This window comes from Schistocerca americana, chromosome 2, assembly GCF_021461395.2.
Source record: "Schistocerca americana isolate TAMUIC-IGC-003095 chromosome 2, iqSchAmer2.1, whole genome shotgun sequence".
Lineage (NCBI taxonomy): Eukaryota > Metazoa > Arthropoda > Insecta > Orthoptera > Acrididae > Schistocerca > Schistocerca americana.
Genome location: NC_060120.1, coordinates 340,812,147 through 340,832,286, shown reverse-complemented (window position 1 = coordinate 340,832,286; position 20,140 = coordinate 340,812,147). Strand labels below are relative to the sequence as shown.

Genomic DNA, 20,140 nt, shown 5'->3' with positions numbered 1-20,140 from the left:
ATTACTCTACAACACAACTTAACCACATGAACATCTTCTGACAATTGGAGAAATCATGTTCTAGAAGTTTCTGAAACATGATGAATCTCTGTAAGCATAGTTTTTGCTAGAAGTGATATTAATGATATCTTACTGGTATATCAAAATATACAAAATTAACTACTTAATCATTTTTGAATCATACCGGTATATACACTGCAGAGCCAAAGGAACTGGTACACCTGCCTAATATCATGTAAGGCCCCTGTGAGCATGTGGAAGTGCCACAGCATGACGTGGCAGGGACACTACTGATGTCTGAAGTAGTGCTGGAAGGAATTGACACCATGAATCCTGCAGGGCTGCCCATAAATCCATAAGGGTACGAAGGGGTGGAGATCTCTTCTGAACAGCACATTACAAGGCATCCCATATATGCTCAATAATGTTCAATTCTGGGGAGAGTGTTCCTGGAGCCACTCTGTAGCAATTTTGGATGTGTAGCATGTTGCATTGTCCTGCTGGAAATGCCCAAGTCCATCGGAATGCATAATCAATATGAATGGATGCAGGTGATCAGACAGGATGCTTACGTACGTGTCACCTGTGAAAGTCATATCTAGACATAACAGGGGTCCCATATCAGTCCAATTGCGAACACACTGTTACAGAGCCTCCACCAGCTTCAGCAGTCCTCTGCTGACATGCAGGGTCCATGATTTCATGTGTTCGTCTCCATACCCATACATGTCCATTCGCTCAATACAATCTGAAATGAGACTCGACTGACCAGGCAACGCATTTTCAGTCATCAATAGTCCACTGTCGGAGTTGACGGGCTCAGGTGAGGCATAAAGCTTTGTGTCATGCATTCATGAAGGGTACACAAGTGGGCCTCCAGCTCCAAAAGCCTATATTGATGATGTTTCATTGAATGGTGCACATGCTGACACTTGTTGATGATCCTGCATTGAAATCTGCAGCAAATTGCAGAAGGGTTGCACTTCTGTGATGCTGAAGGATTCTCTTCAGTTGCTGTTGGTCCCATTCTTGCAGGATCTTTTTCCTGCCACAGCGATGTCGGAGACCTGATGTTTTTCCAGATTCCTGATATTTGTGGTACACTCTTGAAATAGTTGTATGGGAAAATCCCCACTTCTTCACTACCTCAGAGAAGCTGTGTCCTGTCATTCATGCACCTACTATAACACCACATTCAAACTCACTTAAATCGTGGTAACCTGCCATTGTAGCAGCAGTAGCTGTTCTAAGAACTGCACCAGACACTTGTTGTCTTATATATGTATTGCTGACCACAGCACCATATTCTGCCTGTTTACATATCTCTGTATTTGGATATGAATGCCTGTACCAGTTTCTTTGGTGCTTCAGTGCAGCTGTGAAGAAGAGTTCTGAAAATATGGACAAATTATTTGCTAGTAAACAACCACACACTGAGGTATTAAATTTAGTCAAACAGGCATTCTTTACATTGAAAACAGCCACTACTTTAATCAATTATAACCATGAGAAATCATAAATATTATGCCTCCAGTAACATTTTCTGTCATTCATAAACGAACCTCACAAAAGTTTTGTGGGAACCAATGATGGGGGGAAAAAAAACATTCGACTTGTTTTAGTTGCCCTTTGTACTTTGGTAATCATTGTTGCCATAAACACGTCTTGGTCACTGATATCAGTTTCTATGTAGACACCCTCAAAGAGGTCAGGTCTATTTACTGCCATTTGATCCAATATACTTCCATCATGAGTGGGGTTCTGAACTACCTGTTCAAGTTAGTTTCCAGAGAAGGCATCTAGTAATCCTTCACAGGATGCCTTATCATGCCCACCAAAAATAAGACTGTAAATTTCCCAATTGATAATTGGATGATTGAAGTGCACTGATGAGTACAGTATGATTGGGGAAATTAAGTACAAGCAAACTCTAAAGTTTTCAGTTACATTCAGTGGACACTAGAAGGATGCAATTACCATTTTATGCCAACCCCTGATACAGAGTGTTGCCCAAACAATCTCACATATAGCTTCAATTTCTATCTTGGTGAATCTGAGTTGTTTACTGTGTGAAAAATACATGGTCTCCATTTCCCATTGGCCTGTCCTTTCAGTACACACTTCAATTTCCCCCAAAAATCTCCCTGCTATCAATTTCAGGTTCCCACCAGCTCTCTGGACCCAGTATTCTGTGAGCTTCACTGCTTTTCAAGAGCACTTTGAATTTTGGTACTTTGTAGTGAATGCTTTGGCAGTTAACCACTAGGATTTTAATACTCTCACCTGTGGGAGTCATTTCTTTTATTGTTATCTGAATTGGATGTTGAGTCACCTAACATACAAAACCCTTGTTTGCACACCACACACAGTCAGCTACCCTGGTAGCAGCCTTTGATGTGTAGAACACACTTGACTCATTTGGACACATCCTATGGCACAAGTTCAGGAAGTCACAGCCTACTTTGTCACAAAACCTTCAGAGTCTCAGCTTCAGTCGTTCCACTTGACTCAGAACCTAGGGGTCATGATGAGTTCCAGGGACAATGCTGCAAACTGTGACCTTGATTGAAACTCCATGCACAAGTCTGATCTATTCAACTTTCTCTGCCATTTACTGGAATAATCCAAGTATGACATCAGAGCTCAGACAACAGGCATAATTTATTCCAACATGCATCACAATTTGCAGCTGGTTGCACCCTATTCCTCCAATGGCTGCTGAAACAGCCTCTTTGATGTTCTGAATGAGGCATCCAGGCATACACACTGAGTCCACCTGGTGTCCTTTCTCTTGCTGCAAAGTTCCCAAAGGGGTACCATCATTCACCATAAGTTTGAACTGCCAATGATTAATAGAACCCTACCATTTTATGTATGCCTCCTCTTGACACCAAACAGGTTTTCCCAAAAAAAGTTAAGTGAGTCCCAATGCCTCTGTATCAGTTTCGGTGGCAGACAATACTTCGACCTTGTTGGTTAGGGGGATCGGTATAACACCCTGAGACTTCCCTGGTCTGTGTCAGCATTGTACAGAAAGCCTGAATCTACCACTTAAAAGCCACTCACAGTCAAATGGATGAGTAATGATAGACCCTGTACTTTCTGCAGAGGAGACATGATCAACAGGAGAAGATAGTACTTGAGGTACTTTTGGTATTAGTACCAGACGTATATGACTCTTGGGAGCTCTTCCAACACACTGATTCACAGTAGTTCCCAACCATCTGACAGTAACCAGGGTGATTTCCAGCTGCTTACAAATGTCAGCCAACTCATCCTGTGTTCAAGAATAGTAATCACAGTGGGGCTGTATTTTGGCTAGTGCAATGTATTACAGGAGAGTGAACAAATAACTTTAAACTAAGCCTGCTGATTATCTTTTATATCTGCTGAGTTAAATAAGTTACTAATTCCTCACAAGAATTTCAGCAAATACACAAAATGTGATTTATATTAAGGTAACAGAAAACCTATGGTAAAAATTATTGATTTCCTAAAACTTTTTGAAGTTAATTACAGTAATTGACAAACTTGAAAACAGTTAATTTATGATAAATGTGGATAATATACACTCCTCTTTGTGGGAAAACTAGATGTAACACAATATGTTTGTTAGAATATCTGCTACAGTAACTAAATTACAAATGCCGATTTACTACAAATTTGAGTATGCACATGACAATGGTAACTTCTGAAAATTCTCAAAAATGCACATTTTTTTATGTTGATAAGCAATGAAATTCGGGTGTGATCTATTCTTTGGCAGAAATTGTGAATCACAAATGCTAATTTGTTACAAAATAAGTTCTCCAAAAACATTCTTATTAGTATCATACGAAAATATAGGAGTGCGGGTAAGCTACTACAAACAACATAGTGAACGCATTATTGTGGCCAAGATAGACACAAAGCCCATGCCTACTACAGTAGTACAAGTTTATATGCCAACTAGCTCTGCAGATGATGAAGAAATAGATGAAACGTATGATGAGATAAAAGAAATTATTCAGGTAGTGAAGGGAGATGAAAATTTAATAGTCATGGGTGACTGGAATTCGTCAGTAGGAAAAGGGAGAGAAGGAAACATAGTAGGTGAATATGGATTGGGGGGAAGAAATGAAAGAGGAAGCCGCCTTGTAGAATTTTGCACAGAGCATAACTTAATCATAGCTAACACTTGGTTCAAGGATCATAAAAGAAGGTTGTATATACGGAAGAATCCTGGAGATACTAAAAGGTATCAGATAGATTATATAATGGTAAGACAGAGATTTAGGAACCAGGTTTTAAACTGTAAGACATTTCCAGGGGCAGATGTGGATTCTGACCACAATCTATTGGTTATGAACTGCAGATTGAAACTGAAGAAACTGCAAAAAGGTGGGAATTTAAGGAGATGGGACCTGGATAAACTGAAAGAACCAGAGGTTGTAGAGAGTTTCAGGGAGAGCATAAGGGAACAATTGACAGGAATGGGGGAAATAAATACAGTAGAAGAAGAATGGGCAGCTCTGAGGGATGAAGTAGTGAAGGCAGCAGACGATCAAGTAGGTAAAAAGACGAGGGCTAGTAGAAATCCTTGGGTAACAGAAGAAATATTGAATTTAATTGATGAAAGGAGAAAATATAAAAATGCAGTAAATGAGGCAGGCAAAAAGGAATACAAACGTCTCAAAAATGAGATCGACAGGAAGTGCAAAATGGCTAAGCAGGGATGGCTAGAGGACAAATGTAAGGATGTAGAGGCTTGTCTCACTAGGGGTAAGATAGATACTGCCTACAGGAAAATTAAAGAGACCTTTGGAGAGAAGAGAACTACTTGTATGAATATCAAGAGCTCAGATGGCAACCCAGTTCTAAGCAAAGAAGGGAAGGCAGAAAGGTGGAGGGAGTATATAGAGGGTTTATACAAGGGTGATGTACTTGAGGACAATATTATGGAAATGGAAGAGGATGTAGATGAAGACGAAATGGGAGATAAGATACTGCGTGAAGAGTTTGACAGAGCACTGAAAGACCTGAGTTGAAACAAGGCCCCGGGAGTAGACAACCTTCCATTAGAACTACTGTTGGCCTTGGGAGAGCCATTCATGACAAAACTCTACCATCTGGCGAGGAAGATGTATGAGACAGGCGAAATACCCTCAGACTTCAAGAAGAATATAATAATTCCAATCCCAAAGAAAGCAGGTGTTGACAGATGTGAAAATTACCAAACTATCAGTTTAATAAGTCACAGCTGCAAAATACTAACGCGAATTCTTTACAGACGAATGGAAAAACTGGTAGAAGCGGACCTCGGGGAAGATCAGTTTGGATTCCGTAGAAATGTTGGAACACGTGAGGCAATACTAACCTTAAGACTTATCTTAGAAGAAAGATTCAGAAAAGGCAAACCTACGTTTCTAGCATTTGTAGACTTAGAGAAAGCTTTTGACAATATTAACTGGAATACTCTCTTTCAAATTCTGAAGGTGGCAGGGGTAAAATACAGGGAGCGAAAGGCTATTTACAATTTGTACAGAAACCAGATGGCAGTTATAAGAGTCGAGGGACATGAAAGGGAAGCAGTGGTTGGGAAAGGAGTGAGACAGGGTTGTAGCCTCTCCCCGATGTTATTCAATCTGTATATTGAGCAAGCAGTAAAGGAAACAAAAGAAAAATTCGGAGTAGGTATTAAAATTCATGGACAAGAAGTAAAAACTTTGAGGTTCGCTGATGACATTGTAATTCTGTCAGAGACAGCAAAGGACTTGGAAGAGCAGTTGAACGGAATGGACAGTGTCTTGAAAGGAGGATATAAGATGAACATCAACAAAAGCAAAACGAGGATAATGGAATGTAGTCAAATTAAATCAGGTGATGCTGAGGGAATTAGATTAGGAAATGAGACACTTAAAGTAGTAAAGGAGTTTTGCTATTTAGGGAGCAAAATAACTGATGATGGTCGAAGGAGAGAGGATATAAAATGTAGACTGGCAATGGGAAGGAAAGCGTTTCTGAAGAAGAGAAATTTGTTAACATCAAGTATAGATTTAAGTGTCGGGAAGTCGTTTCTGAAAGTATTTGTATGGAGTGTAGCCATGTATGGAAGTGAAACATGGACGATAACTAGTTTGGACAAGAAGAGAATAGAAGCTTTCGAAATGTGGTGCTACAGAAGAATGCTGAAGATAAGGTGGGTAGATCACGTAACTAATGAGGAGGTAGTGAAGAGAATTGGGGAGAAGAGAAGTTTGTGGCACAACTTGACTAGAAGAAGGGATCGGTTGGTAGGACATGTTCTGAGGCATCAAGGGATCACAAATTTAGCATTGGAGGGCACCGTGGAGGGTAAAAATCGTAGAGGGAGACCAAGAGATGAATACACGAAGCAGATTCAGAAGGATGTAGGTTGCAGTAGTACTGGGAGATGGAGAAGCTTGCACAGGATAGAGTAGCATGGAGAGCTGCATCAAACCAGTCTCTGGACTGAAGACCACAACAACAACAACAACAAAGAAAATATAGTTTGGAAAGCTTCTGAAAAGTCTCAAAATACATTATTTCTCACATAATTGTACAATGAAATCAGAAACAACTGTTCTAATGTGGATAGGGCTACTGTTCTCAAAAATTTTAAAAGAACAGAAATAAGTTTAACGCTACAATTGACAATAACAGTAGGGGTTTATCACAGTATTCATGAATTTTCAAAATTTCACAATGTACCATAATACAAACAGGTATTGATATGAACAATCAAAGATTATGCAGAAGTAATAGTCAAGTGGATGAATAATGATAGACCCTGAACTTTCTGCAGAGGAGACATGATCCACAGGAGAGGATAGTACTTGAGATATCTTTGGTACAAGTATCAGATGTACATGAGTCTTGGGAACTCTTTCAAAAACACTCATACCAGTATCATACAAAAATATAGTTTTGAAAGCATCCAAAAAGTCTCAAAATAACTTATTTCTCAGATAATTGTACAAGGAACTCAGAAACAGCTGCTGTGATATTGATAGCGCTACTGTTCTCAAAAATTTTAAAAGAACAGAAATTAGTTTAAGCCTACAATTGACAATAGCAGTAGGAGTTTATCACAGTACTCGTGAATGGTCAAAAGTTCACAATAAACCACAATACAAACAGGTATTGGTACAATCAATGATAGATTATGCAGAAGTAATATGAACAGTAAAATATGTGAATCTAGAATTTCACATCAGCACATGAGTCCTGCAGATGTGGTCTCCACAAAGGAAAATTCCAAGGTTGGCTTTTACATATAAATAAATGTGCTGATTGCATGGAGTTTTTAATTAGCTGTTTCTGTGCCATCTTTTATAATGGCAGAAGACCTTTGAAGAGTGATTTTATCTCAGTCAAAGTTGAGAAAAATGTGCAGCACCAGCAAAGCATGCCTTCTGCCTTCAACAGCTAACAACACAAGAATAATTTTAAACACAAAACTGAAAGCAGAGGGCTACTTTGGAAAATGGCATCACTAGACTAAAATTAACATCAAAATGGGAAAACATAAAATACTGACTTCCAAAATCTCTGTCTCTGTTCTTAACATATACTAATGACCGACCCATTACTTTAAAGGATGGTTGAAGAACTATATTGTTTGATGATGATAATACGAATTAAAGCCAAACTATACCATGGTGGGCAAAGCTGGGATGATAGCTGAAGAGGCCAATAACTGGTTCGTAACCAACAGTTTATGTCTTAATCTCACTAAACCTTAGTTTATAAAACTTCAAACACTAATAACTTATTGGTAACACAGATATATATGAATGGTCAGACAATAATGAAACACTGTGTGTAAAATACCTTGAGGTACAGCAGGTTAACAAGCAATAATGGAATCAATACATAGGCAAACTAAAGAAAACTCTTGTAGTAGTATGTTCTGCACTTGTAAGTATATCACATTGTGTTCACTTGAAGAGAAAGGCAGTAGCTTATTTTGCCCACTCAACATAGTTTTACAGAATTATGGGACTATTTAACTGACATAAATAAAATATTTATGCATCAAAAGTCATATGGAATAATAATGTGAAAAATAGACAACAGCACAGCCAATTATTCTTCTCTTCAAATTCTTACTCTCTTTTACTGGCATATTTAGGTGTCAGAAGGATTGTAATCTACATTATCTTAGTAAAAAAAAAAAAAAAAAGCTTTTTGATCAAGGATTCAGAATGGAATTCTGTATTTTTGTGCAAAAGGTCTTCAATATATATGCATATAATGTGTACAAATTAATGTATGAGGGCATGTTTGTTTCAGCATTGCTCTAGTATATCTTGAGCAATTTCTATCAAACTTGGTACATCGATGACCTACTATCAGGTAAAAACATTATGAAATGAAGAAACACAAAGCACCATTACAGTGTTTACTATTGTAAAAATAAGCTTAACTTTCGAACGCATGAAAAAATATCATCCAAACTCGATACTGATCTAAATTTTAAAATTTCCCCAACAAACTACATATTATCAGAAGAGTAGGGCTTGGAGCCAGTTGTTGTTTACTAAACTTCATGATATTTTTAGTCGATACCTGCCATCTTCAGGTGAGCCATCAATGAGTGAGAATGTTTCTCCTGTCCCCAATACATTAGCTCGCTGTGGGTATTCCATGCATGTGTGGAGATCATGGAAACAGTCTGACCACACTACCTAGTGAGTAATGTCCTCACTGGTGGAACTGTGGAACTCAATTATTGTCAGGTTTTTCACTCACCATAGCCATCTACTCTGTCATCTTTGTTTGGAACAAATAATGGTAATGATCAGGTTCCATGCACTATCCATCTGGTAACTGCTATCACAATTCATCATATTTTCTGCAACACATATTTTCATGCATTCTTTAATAATGGCCTCCCATAAAGTTGTTGCTGTGGACAAAATTATTGTTTAATCATACTCGACTGATGTCTGATGCAGATACAATGTTCAGCAATAGCAGACTTGGCTGTTTTGAGTAGGCTAGTGCAGTGTCAGCAATAGCAGACTTGGCTGTTTTGAGAAGGTGAGTGCAATGTTCATGTTTGATGCAGCATTCTTTCATGATGTATACAGCTGGGTCTATTTAAGCCACAATGTTTTGTAAATTTTTTGTGCATAAGCAAATTGTTCTTCACTGATTTCACAGGAGATCTGCAATCTCATATGATGAATGGGAAACCAGATTAATCCGACAGTTTTGGAGGATTCTGGGTACTTTGTATGACATTTTTCAGTACAGGGAAGAAAAACTAAGAAATTTAACAGGGTGCTCTCCTCTTTATTCATTTCCTGGTTTTCGGCTTTAACTGATAGTGCCCTGTTAATTTGCTGGATAAAATATCTGTTTTCTCTGAACACTTTCTTTAAATGAGTGGACTCTATAGGCAAACTATATGGATACAAGAACGTGTAATTCTGTGTGCAAGAGATTTAAGCACACTCATAGTTCTATCTACTATTTACTCCCCCCCTCTTCATCCTTCCCCCTTTATCCATACATTTTTCTAATATGCTAGAGAAAAATTACACATGTAATTTACTTCACTTATTTTTTGCATAATTTTTAAAGAATAGAATCATTTGTAATATATTCATATTGTATTCAGTGTTTCGCAGTTCCTATTACAGGCTCTTAGAAGTTGTGGAGGAACCTTCATAGATACAATTTTGATAAGGAACCTATTTCTGGTAAGGTACTGTTTGGGTGTAAAATAAGTTTAAAGGTCAGGTCACGTTTAGTTTCAAATCTTCTGCCTAAAAGTATGCACACAGTGGAGACAATGACCTCTGACATGTGTACTCTACTGGAGCCCATGCCACAGGCAATGTTTTGAGTACTCAAACTGTTATAGAGGGATATTTGAAAGTGATCCAATCTTTCCTTACCAACTTTAGTACTAACTCCTCTCTATGACCCCTGTAAGTCTGTAAAAGGAAAGAAGAACTAAATGGAAAGAATAACTAAAAGTTACTTTTACTTATTGTAATGTGTGTGTGTGTGTGTGTGTGTGTGTGTGTGTGTTTGTAAAATTTTCACTTTTACTGGGTACAGAAACAAGCAAAAGGGAGAATTGACAGGTGACACTGTTTTAACTATAAATTAGAGTAATTATGATAGACAGTAGATGACGTGTACGAATATAAAAATAAACACATACCTGCAGGATTGTTGTTGAAGAAATGCATAGTTGTTTGTGTTACACCAATAAACATTTGATTGTGTAATCTCTTTGATGCATGTGTGCAAAGGATGAAGAATGATACAGAGCGGACTGTAGTAATTACAACTGTAGCAACCATAACTGCTGTATAGATATAGACACTTGTTGTTGTATCTGGTATCCAACCATATGTTGTCAAAGATGTGTTGATGCCACTGTAGCATGTTGAGTTACTTTCATTATATAGAGTCTGGATTATCTCTTCTGAGTTGGTCCTGCAAAAATTAAGCATAAGTACATTAATCAGCATTACTGTAGTGGGTAATCTATGTAAATGAAGATTAGAGGATGGTATGCTCACTCCAAAGCTAATGACTTTGCATGACAGAGAGAAATGTCTTGTAAACATAGATAATAATCACCACTTTACAATTATAAATTAAAAATATCACTTCTGCAGTCACTTGGAAATTGGGTTGATGAGCAGAAAACAAGTTTCTAAGAATGAAGCAAGAAGAGGAAGGATAAGAGTGAAATGTGATTAGGATAATTCAGTTTCACATTCCATAGATTTCATTTTAAGGAAACTTTTATGGTTCTTATTTGGCCAATTGACATGTGCAGATTATGAGCAACAGCTGTTATAAATAGCTTCTGTAAACTAACCATTTATCATCATCAGTTTTCTGCTATTTTAGCATGTCCTTTGCATCTACGAGGGTCGCTCAGTAAGTAATGCCCAACATTCTTTTTCTCAGAACATATTTATTGTTGAGAGTCAGAATTTGGCGACAATAAACACCAACATGTCTTGTCCATGTCCTATATTTTTACATAGTCTCCATCCTGTTCTATGGCCATATGCCAAAATTGTGGAAGAGCCTGTATTCCCTGTTGGTAAAAGCTCCTGTCCTGTAGGCATAGCCATGTTTTCACTGCATGACTGACACTCTTGTGATCTTCACAGTATGTTCCCTGTAGAGGATCTTCAAAATGCTCAAAGAGATGGAAATCCAAGGGTGCCAGGTCTGGACTGTAGGGAGGATGAGGCAATGATGTGACAAGACGTCCCAAACGTGGCTGATCGTGGAGCTCTGTTTCTGCATTTCCTGAGGCTGTGACTTTCTTTACCCATCACTCAACTGTACTCCTATCAACTGTAGCATCGCCATACATTGCACACAAATATTTATGGATGTTCACCACAGTTACTTTTTCTGTGCACAAGAATGCAATAACAGCAGGCTGCTTGTAACATGAGTCATATGTAGATGCCATTTTGCCACTGTACTATGGCTCTGCCACCTATCAGAACGGTTCAAAACTTCACTGGTGCACAGAACAAACATCAAATGTGAAGCACCAACAAGGATGTTTGTCTGTGTATATTAATGGCTTAAAAAAATGTGGGCCATTACTTATTGAATTACCCTCATACATTTCCTGTTATCCTTTGCTTCCTTCTTAAAGTTGCAGTATTTGCTGCCATCTATCACATCATCCAGGATCTGAAATCTTTCTCACCTTGTATTCCCTTCCACATACTTCTCTTAAGACTAATTTATAGGTCACTTTCTCTTTCATCAAAGACACCAACCACTTTCTCAAACGCCTGGAATCCTTACCCAGTCTGTTACCCCCGGAAACCATCCTTGTAACCATTGATGCCATTTCCTTATACACAAATATTCCGCACGTACAGGGCCTTGCTGCGATGGAGCACTTCCTTTCATGCCGGTCACCTGCTACCCTACCTAAAGCCTCTTTCCTCATTACCTTAGCCAGTTTCATCCTGACCCACAACTTCGTCACTTTTGAAGGCCAGACATACCAACAATTAAAGGGAACAGACATGGGTACCAGGATGGCCCCCTCGTACGCCAACCTATTCATGGGTCGCTTAGAGGAAGCCTTCTTGGTTACCCAGGCCTGCAAACCCAAAGTTTGGTACAGATTTATTGATGACATCTTCATGATCTGGACTCACAGTGAAGAAGAACTCCAGAATTTCCTCTCCAACCTCAACTCCTTTGGTTCCATCAGATTCACCTGGTCCTACTCTAAATCCCATGCCACTTTCCTTGGCGTTGACCTCCATCTGTCCAATGGCCAGCTTCACACGTCCGTCCACATCAAACCCACCAACAAGCAACAGTACCTCCATTATGACAGCTGCCACCCATTCCACATCAAACGGTCCCTTCCCTACAGACTAGGTCTTCGTGGCAAATGAATCTGCTCCAGTCCGGAATCCCTGAACCATTACACCAACAACCTGAAAACAGCTTTTGCATCCCACAACTACCCTCCCGACCTGGTACAGAAGCAAATAACCAGAGCCACTTCCTCATCCCTTCAAACCCAGAACCTCCCACAGAAGAACCCCAAAAGTGCCCCACTTGTGACAGGATACTTTCTGGGACTGGGTCAGACTCTGAATGTGGCTCTCCAGCAGGGATACAACTTCCTCAAATCCTGCCCTGAAATGTGATCCATCCATCATGAAATCCTCCCCACTCCACCAAGAGTGTCTTTCCGCCGTCCACCTAACCTTCGTAACCTCTTAGTTCATCCCTATGAAATCCCCAAACCACCTTCCCTACCCTCTGGCTCCTACCCTTGTAACCACCCCCGGTGTAAAACCTGTCCCATGCACCCTCCCACCACCACCTGCTCCAGTCCTGTAACCCGGAAGGTGTACACAATCAAAGGCAGAGCCACGTGTGAAAGCACCCACGTGATTTACCAACTGACCTGCCTACACTGTGAAGCTTTCTATGTGGGAATGACCAGCAACAAACTGTCCATTCGCATGAATGGACACAGGCAGACAGTGTTTGTTGGTAATGAGGATCACCCTGTGGCTAAACATGCCTTGGTGTACGGCCAGCATATCTTGGCACAGTGTTACACCGTCCGGGTTATCTGGATACTTCCCACTAACACCAGCCTGTCAGAACTCCGGAGATGGGAACTTGCCCTTCAGTATATCCTCCTTTCTCGTTATCCGCCAGGCCTCAACCTCTGCTGATTTCAAGTTGCCATAGCTCATACCTCACCTGTCTTTCAACAACATCTTTGCCTCTTTACTTCCACCTCATCTGACATCTCTGCCCAAACCCTTTGCCTTTACAACTGTCTGCTTGTGTCTGTGTATGTGCGGATGGATATGTGTGTGTGTGTGAGTGTATACCTGTCCTTTTTTCCCCCTAAGGTAAGTCTTTCCGCTCCCGGGATTGGAATGACTCCTTACCCTCTCCCTTAAAACCCACATCCTTTCGTCTTTCCCTCTCCTTCCCTCTTTCCTGATGAAGCAACCGTTTGTTGTGAAAGCTTGAATTTTGTGTGTATGTTTGTGTTTGTTTGTGTGTCTATCGACCTGCCAGCGCTTTTGTTTGGTAAGTCTCATCATCTTTGTTTTTAGCTATACAATAAAAAGATATATATTTTTGTTTATATGATGTATATTATCATAACTGTTACATTATACTGTTGAGTGAATTTCATTTTTTGTAAATTATTTTCAATTTAATGTTCTGTGTTTCAATCTTAATGTAACTATATCTTTATTTATGTACTTTGGAGCAATGTTAACTGCATGCCAATGTATTGTATGTTGTGTGTGTGTGGCAGGAAGGAAGAAAGGAGAAATGTAAAGTTTTCTGAAGTTGTGTATGAATGGAATGTATTTCACTGAGTGAACATTGTAAATTTATGGCAGCAAGGCATCTAGGATTATTAAATATGGAAATTCCATATGTATCAGTTTTGTCCTCTACATTATTCTACAAACACATCAGCGAATATGGCTTCCAGACCTACAAGAGAACCTGGCTTCCAGACATAAGAAATGCAAGCAATGGATTGAAGGAGATCCTCAGGAAACAAGATGATTATTTTTTTCTTTAAAACTACCACTAGACCTGACCAACAATATTTTAACTCCATGAACAATTATTACAATTAATGGTCATCCAATGTGTGTAACAAAGGAGGTTGTTAAACTGGTACAATTGTGACCAGGATACTTGTACGTTTGGATTATTGACAGTATTTACATTTCAGGTGACCAAAAACCATATAATTGTGTTGTGGAATGATTTTAAATCAATTATAATTTGACATGGTACATGTGGTGAAGTTTTGGAATGACACAACACTATGGACATACATGGTTGTAAAAGGTTGCAACATTATTACCAATGTTGACATCACCTACCCAATCCAGGACAATAGCAAGCTAAGTACCAATTATAACATTTATTTTTGTATTTTCTCAGTGCAGTGTTGTGTGAACATCTTGACCAGTTTTTCAGCATTGATAATTTACAAAAAACTTTACAAGAAATGGATCATGATCAGAACAATGAAATGAATATGCCAAAACTACCACCTTCAGCTAGTGACTTTAAACAGGACATAGCCAATAAAGACATGTTTCAGGATGTGTTAGACAACAGTCAACCTAAAAAATTAAATGAAATCAGTGCAGAGTCAAGATTTTTAGACAGTAGTGTGTTAGATTCGAGTCCAGACCATGAGAAATAAGAACAGTCACATGTAAGTAAAACAATGCTAAGTAAAAAAAAAAAAAAAAACAAACAGTTAAATTTACTAGATATGTTTAGTGTATTAATGTCATTAATGAAAGAAAATAATGTGTGGCAATCGAGATGTTACGTACGGTGATATCAAACCCAACATTAAGTATTTGCTTGTTTATAATGAATTAACTTTATTTAGATCATGTCGGCACAAACACATCCGCTCAAATACTGAGTTCGGAACACACTGAGATTAACAGTTTCCAAAGAAGTTCGTTCTCAAAGATGAGGTGGTCAACTCTTGCAGTCGATAACTGCCACAAGTGAAAAACTTGAAAAAAATAGTGAAAAACTTGAAAAAAACTGTCATCAAAGGAAAAAATTAGTGAAAAACTTGAAAAGTCAATAGTCTCAGAATGAAATCTTATTAGAACAGAGCTTAATGTGCAAATTTCAGATATTAAAAAAGAATTAGTTGGTTTGTTTTCTCAAGTGAAAGCTACAGATGGACGTGTGAAAAAAGTAAAGGGAAGGTAGAGACCTCAGAGTCCAAAATACAATCTTTAGAGACAGAAATAGGGGAAGTAGACAAGGACCTCAGATCTGAGAGAGGTGCCGTTGAAGTTAGTGTAAAGATGCTGCTGTATCCAAGCATCTTTATTTATAAAGCTGTAACTTTTACAAATAAGCTAAATGAAAAAATAGATAGTGTTGCCTCAGATGTAGATGAAAAAGTTCAGAAGATAGCCAAAATAACAGACTCAAATGTGTCAGACTTACATAGTGATGTCTCTGTTGTCAAAAAACAAGTGCAACAGTTACAAGAGGGGGCTTATCTAAAATCATTCTATAATGTAGGACATCCAAGCTATCCTACTATGTCACTAAAGTGTTTCCCTGGTGACAAACATTTTAATCCAGCTGATTTTATACAACATTGCCTTGTTAGTTTTCTCACTGGTATGAGTGATCAATTAAAAATTAAATTCATTAAAAGATCATTAGAAGGGAAAGCCTTATCATGGGCCAACCAACATGACTGTAGCAATTTATCCATAAACGAATTTGAAAAGTGTTTCTTGAAAAAGGCAAGGATAAAAAGTGAGTTTTTAAATGGTGCAATGTACAGGGAGCAGAGAAGGGAAATGAAAGAGTTTTGCAAAGACCAGATCATGAAACTTGCACACTTAGACCAACCTTTTGATGAATTAACTCAAATACATGCACTTAAGGGAAGGCTGCCAGAAAGAATTCAAATGGGGTTAGTTTATGGGCCACATGATTCAGTAGACCAGTTTGTAAAATATGAAGAAAACCTGGACAGGGCATATAACAGGTTTGGCCAACATAGTACTGATTTCAGGAGGCCAAACTTAAGTAACCACAATCATAATAGAAATAATAATAATGACAATTTTAACCAAGGACATAACAACAACATCTTGGGGACGAATGATAGGAATCCAAATAAATTTAGAAATTATCAGGGTGTGTGACCAAATTGTGGGGACCAACGGTTTTATGAGAATAGAAATTCTGGGAACAGAAATGGTGATACGATTTTTGAAAATGAAGATGAACAGTAAACAGAAACATAAAACCTATACAACGCTGATTGGGTAAAATTCAGAGAGTTAAAACCTATTTGATTATTTTCTGAGTGCAAAAGTAATGCAGGAGGATGTTTTTCTGTTTGGAGTGAAAAAAGTTTTTTGATTATATCAAAAAGGTAAGGTAATGGAATTTTACAAAATGTACAAGTATATCAAATATCAAATTCTGTTGAACACCCTGAGTAACCAGTAAACATGTATGTGTAAAAGATTGTATAATTGCAGGAGTAATGAGATTAGTACAGAGTATACATAATTTTTGGTAAATTTTGAGGTACACCTGAGATGTTTAGTGTCATGCACTAATTTTCAAAGTGTTTGAATAATGTAAGAAGAGAAAGTACAGTTGCCTAGTGAAGTGTATTTGAAAGTAATGAAGTGACTTTAGGGAGTGTTACCTTTCTGATCCTTAAGTTGAAGTAATATGATTGTATGCAGTAATGAGTTGTGCAAGCAATGCAATGATTACATATAGTAAAATAATAAAACATGTAAAGAGTGTAATGTCTGTTTCTATTGTTAGAAGAAAAGCTATATCAGTTGTGAGGTCTGTTGCTATATAATGTTATTTTGTGAGGTTGATCTATTGTGTAAGATGAAGCAGGTGATTTTTCTTAGGTGATTATTATTATGGAGTATTCAGTGGAGTAATGAGGTCTTATTATGAGGATATGAGGTGAAAGTTATTATGTTGATGCAATGAGGAGATATTTGATGTATTTAATGAAGTATAGATGTATTACTGATGTAATGAGGAGAACGATGTTAGGTAGGTACTGTTTAGGGAACCTGTCTTTCCTTACTGTGGAGAAAATTTATAAAAGACACACATAGTCAGCAAGGTTTGTAATGCAAGTTTTTTTGATTTGAAGTAACAGATGCAGGTAAATACTCAGTTATATTTAAGCAGAAAGATTGATTCTATGTGAAGTGTGACATCTTTTGTAATTAGGCAGCATGTCAGTAATCCGTACACTGAAAAGTGATTAAGCATCTTTTGGTAATTAATGTGAAGAACATGACACTTGAAAATAGGAAGTAAACTGGAGAATGGGTTTAGTGAATTAACAACTATGTCTATACACCACTACATACTTGTACACTGTTGACAGGTAAGAAGAAGTGAAAACTGCTTACTTCTGAACTTATGAAACTTTTTATACTTACACTGAATCATATAAGGTAAGTCAGGATGACACATCTGAACACTTGATGGTTGATGTATTCAGTACTCAAAGGCTTTATAAACTGAACTACTTATTGTATCAGACTATATACTTGAAACATATAACTGTTTTGTTACTGTTTATGAAAATCTAATGAGAGATGGGAGTTATTTTGTTACTTTTCTGAAAACATGATGAGGTATATGCTAAGTTTTTTAAAACATTTTACCCCAGATGGGAGACTTTATACTAAATTTGTCTTGTGATTGATGTGCACCAAGTGATACAATCATATAGTGACTTATTGAAACATGTAATGATCAACATTTATCTGTACAGAAATTCTAGTTTTTAAGTATTTCAACACAACCATATCCCACACAATTACTTGTAAATATCTTAGTGCTATTGCTTTTTTTCTTTGATATTTTGTTATTTATGTAACCAACTATGAGTATGAGGGTGATTCTAAAATGATGCTAACAGGTGCAAGACTACTCTCCCATTTGTTATTTATGTAACCAACTATGAGTACAACAGGGGGTGATTCTCAAATGATACTAAAAGGTACAAGACTACTCTCCCATTGAATACTATACCCCCCCCCCCCCCCCTCCCACGCACGCACACAAAAAACTCTGCATAACATTTTATCATTTTGATAACTAGTAATATACGTATATTATTCTTCGTCTTTAAACTACTTGTAGACAGTGCAGAAGGCACCATGCAATTTCACAAGGATGTGTATGACAGAATGCTGAAACAAACAAATTTTATCTTCGTCAGAGTGTGTAAAAGATGTCAGGAGAGTTATTGAAATCTGTAGGCACTATTACTATTGATACATAATATCATCTATGTACAGTATATAATTTTGTGTATTACCTAAGTGGACATTTTCCAATCCTATCTAGTTTTAAGTGAATTTTCAACCAGAAATGATATGTAAATTTCAGACAACCCCATGATCTGGAAAGGACATTTTCATTTTTGTGCTTTAAGTGTTAGTTACATGACATGTTCCATGGACACTTACCATAGTGCTTATAAATATAAGTTATTTCATTGATGTTGTATAGTGCCATGAATTGAACCAAACTGACAGTGAATTTGGCTGTGTGTTTAGACACACTACACGGTATTCCCAATTGAAGTTGTGACATGTTGGCACACTGGACTTATATTTGAAATACAGTACATGTAATATAGTACCCTGGCACTGAGTAGGCTTATGTAGCACACAGAACTTTATCAAATGCTTTGACATTTTAGTAGTGTCTATGCTGTACACGTTATTTCATGAACTATTGAAAATGTAAAATGGTATTGTAACCATGGTAGAGCCAAAAAGGTACTGAGGACATGCTTCTGAGATATGGTATCACATTTTTTGGTAATTAAATTGTTATTGTAATCTACAATATTACAAGTGATATCATATTATACAGTTATGATGAAAGTAACGCAAAAGACTTTTCAAAATAGTATTAACTTTTCAAAAATTGAGTAGTAGTTTCTCTTTAATATTGCTAAACAGCATAATTACCCTGACAAAATCCAATTTTCAAACTTTTTTAAGGTGAGTTAGTATTTGCTTTTGCCTAAGTAAATGCCAAGTATTCTTCTCACTTAACTTTAAATTGGTTAAGAAGTCATTTTGACATTTCTCTATTTTATTTGAAATTCAATTTCTGAGAACCCTGTTTATCTTGCAATTTTCTCATGAAATATTTCATACGTGTGATTAGGGAACATTGGATTCTGAAGCTGATAAACTGTGAAATGTTGTAGGAAATACCAAGGGCACTGTGTCCACTCCTAAAAAAAAATCATCAAGACCATCAGCAGTATGGAGAACCATCAGACACCACCCTACAATTCAGCACACACCAGATGCCTCTTTTTATAAGCCTTCAACTATTCAGACCATAGAAACCTATGATTTTGAAAACACCTGTTTTACTGCATGTTCTATGTTTCAAATTTGTAAATGCAGTGTAATACAAGCGAAACTCTCAGGAGGGGGTGGGGGGTGTAATGAGCAATAAGACGTTTGGACCATGTATAGTCTCAAATTTATGATCTTATCCTTTTTTCAATCTTACTTGAAATGTTTTAAACTACATAGAAGTATATGCTGTGCTAACACAATTAACACCTTTGATTAAAAAACAAATTTGATAAAATTACTATACTACAAAAAGATATCTATTTTTGTTTATGTGATATATATTATCATAATTGTTGCATTATACTATTGAGTGAATTTCATTTTTTGTGAATTATTTTCAGTTTAATGTTCTATGTTTCAATCTTAATATGACTATATCTTTATTGATGTACTTTGGAACAATGTTAACTGCACGCCAGGCCATGCAACCGTATGTTGTGTGTGTGAGGCAGGAAGGAAGGAGAAATGTAAAGTTTTCTGGAGTTCTGTGTGAATGGAATGCATTTCACATAGTGAACATTATAAATTTATGGCAGCAAGGCATCTAGAATCATTAAATATGAAAATTACATATGAATCATTTTTGTCATCCACATTGTTCTAAAAACGTGTCAACCTATAGGGCTTCCAGACCTACAAGAGAACCTGGCTTCAAGACAAAAGAAATTTAAGCAATGGAT

The 20,140-nt window shown here is 37.4% G+C and overlaps 1 protein-coding gene across 4 annotated transcripts in view; it reads right to left on the bottom strand.

The window, feature by feature from the left end:
• Positions 1-20,140, bottom strand: part of LOC124593680 (ATP-binding cassette sub-family C member 4-like) — a 473,970-nt gene that overhangs the window by 136,688 nt on the left and 317,142 nt on the right. For all 4 annotated transcript variants that reach the window (XM_047131977.1, XM_047131979.1, XM_047131978.1 and 1 more), the window contains one exon: positions 10,181-10,458. In XM_047131977.1, coding sequence (XP_046987933.1) covers positions 10,181-10,458 — 278 coding nt within the window. The remainder of the gene's footprint in view (positions 1-10,180; positions 10,459-20,140) is intronic.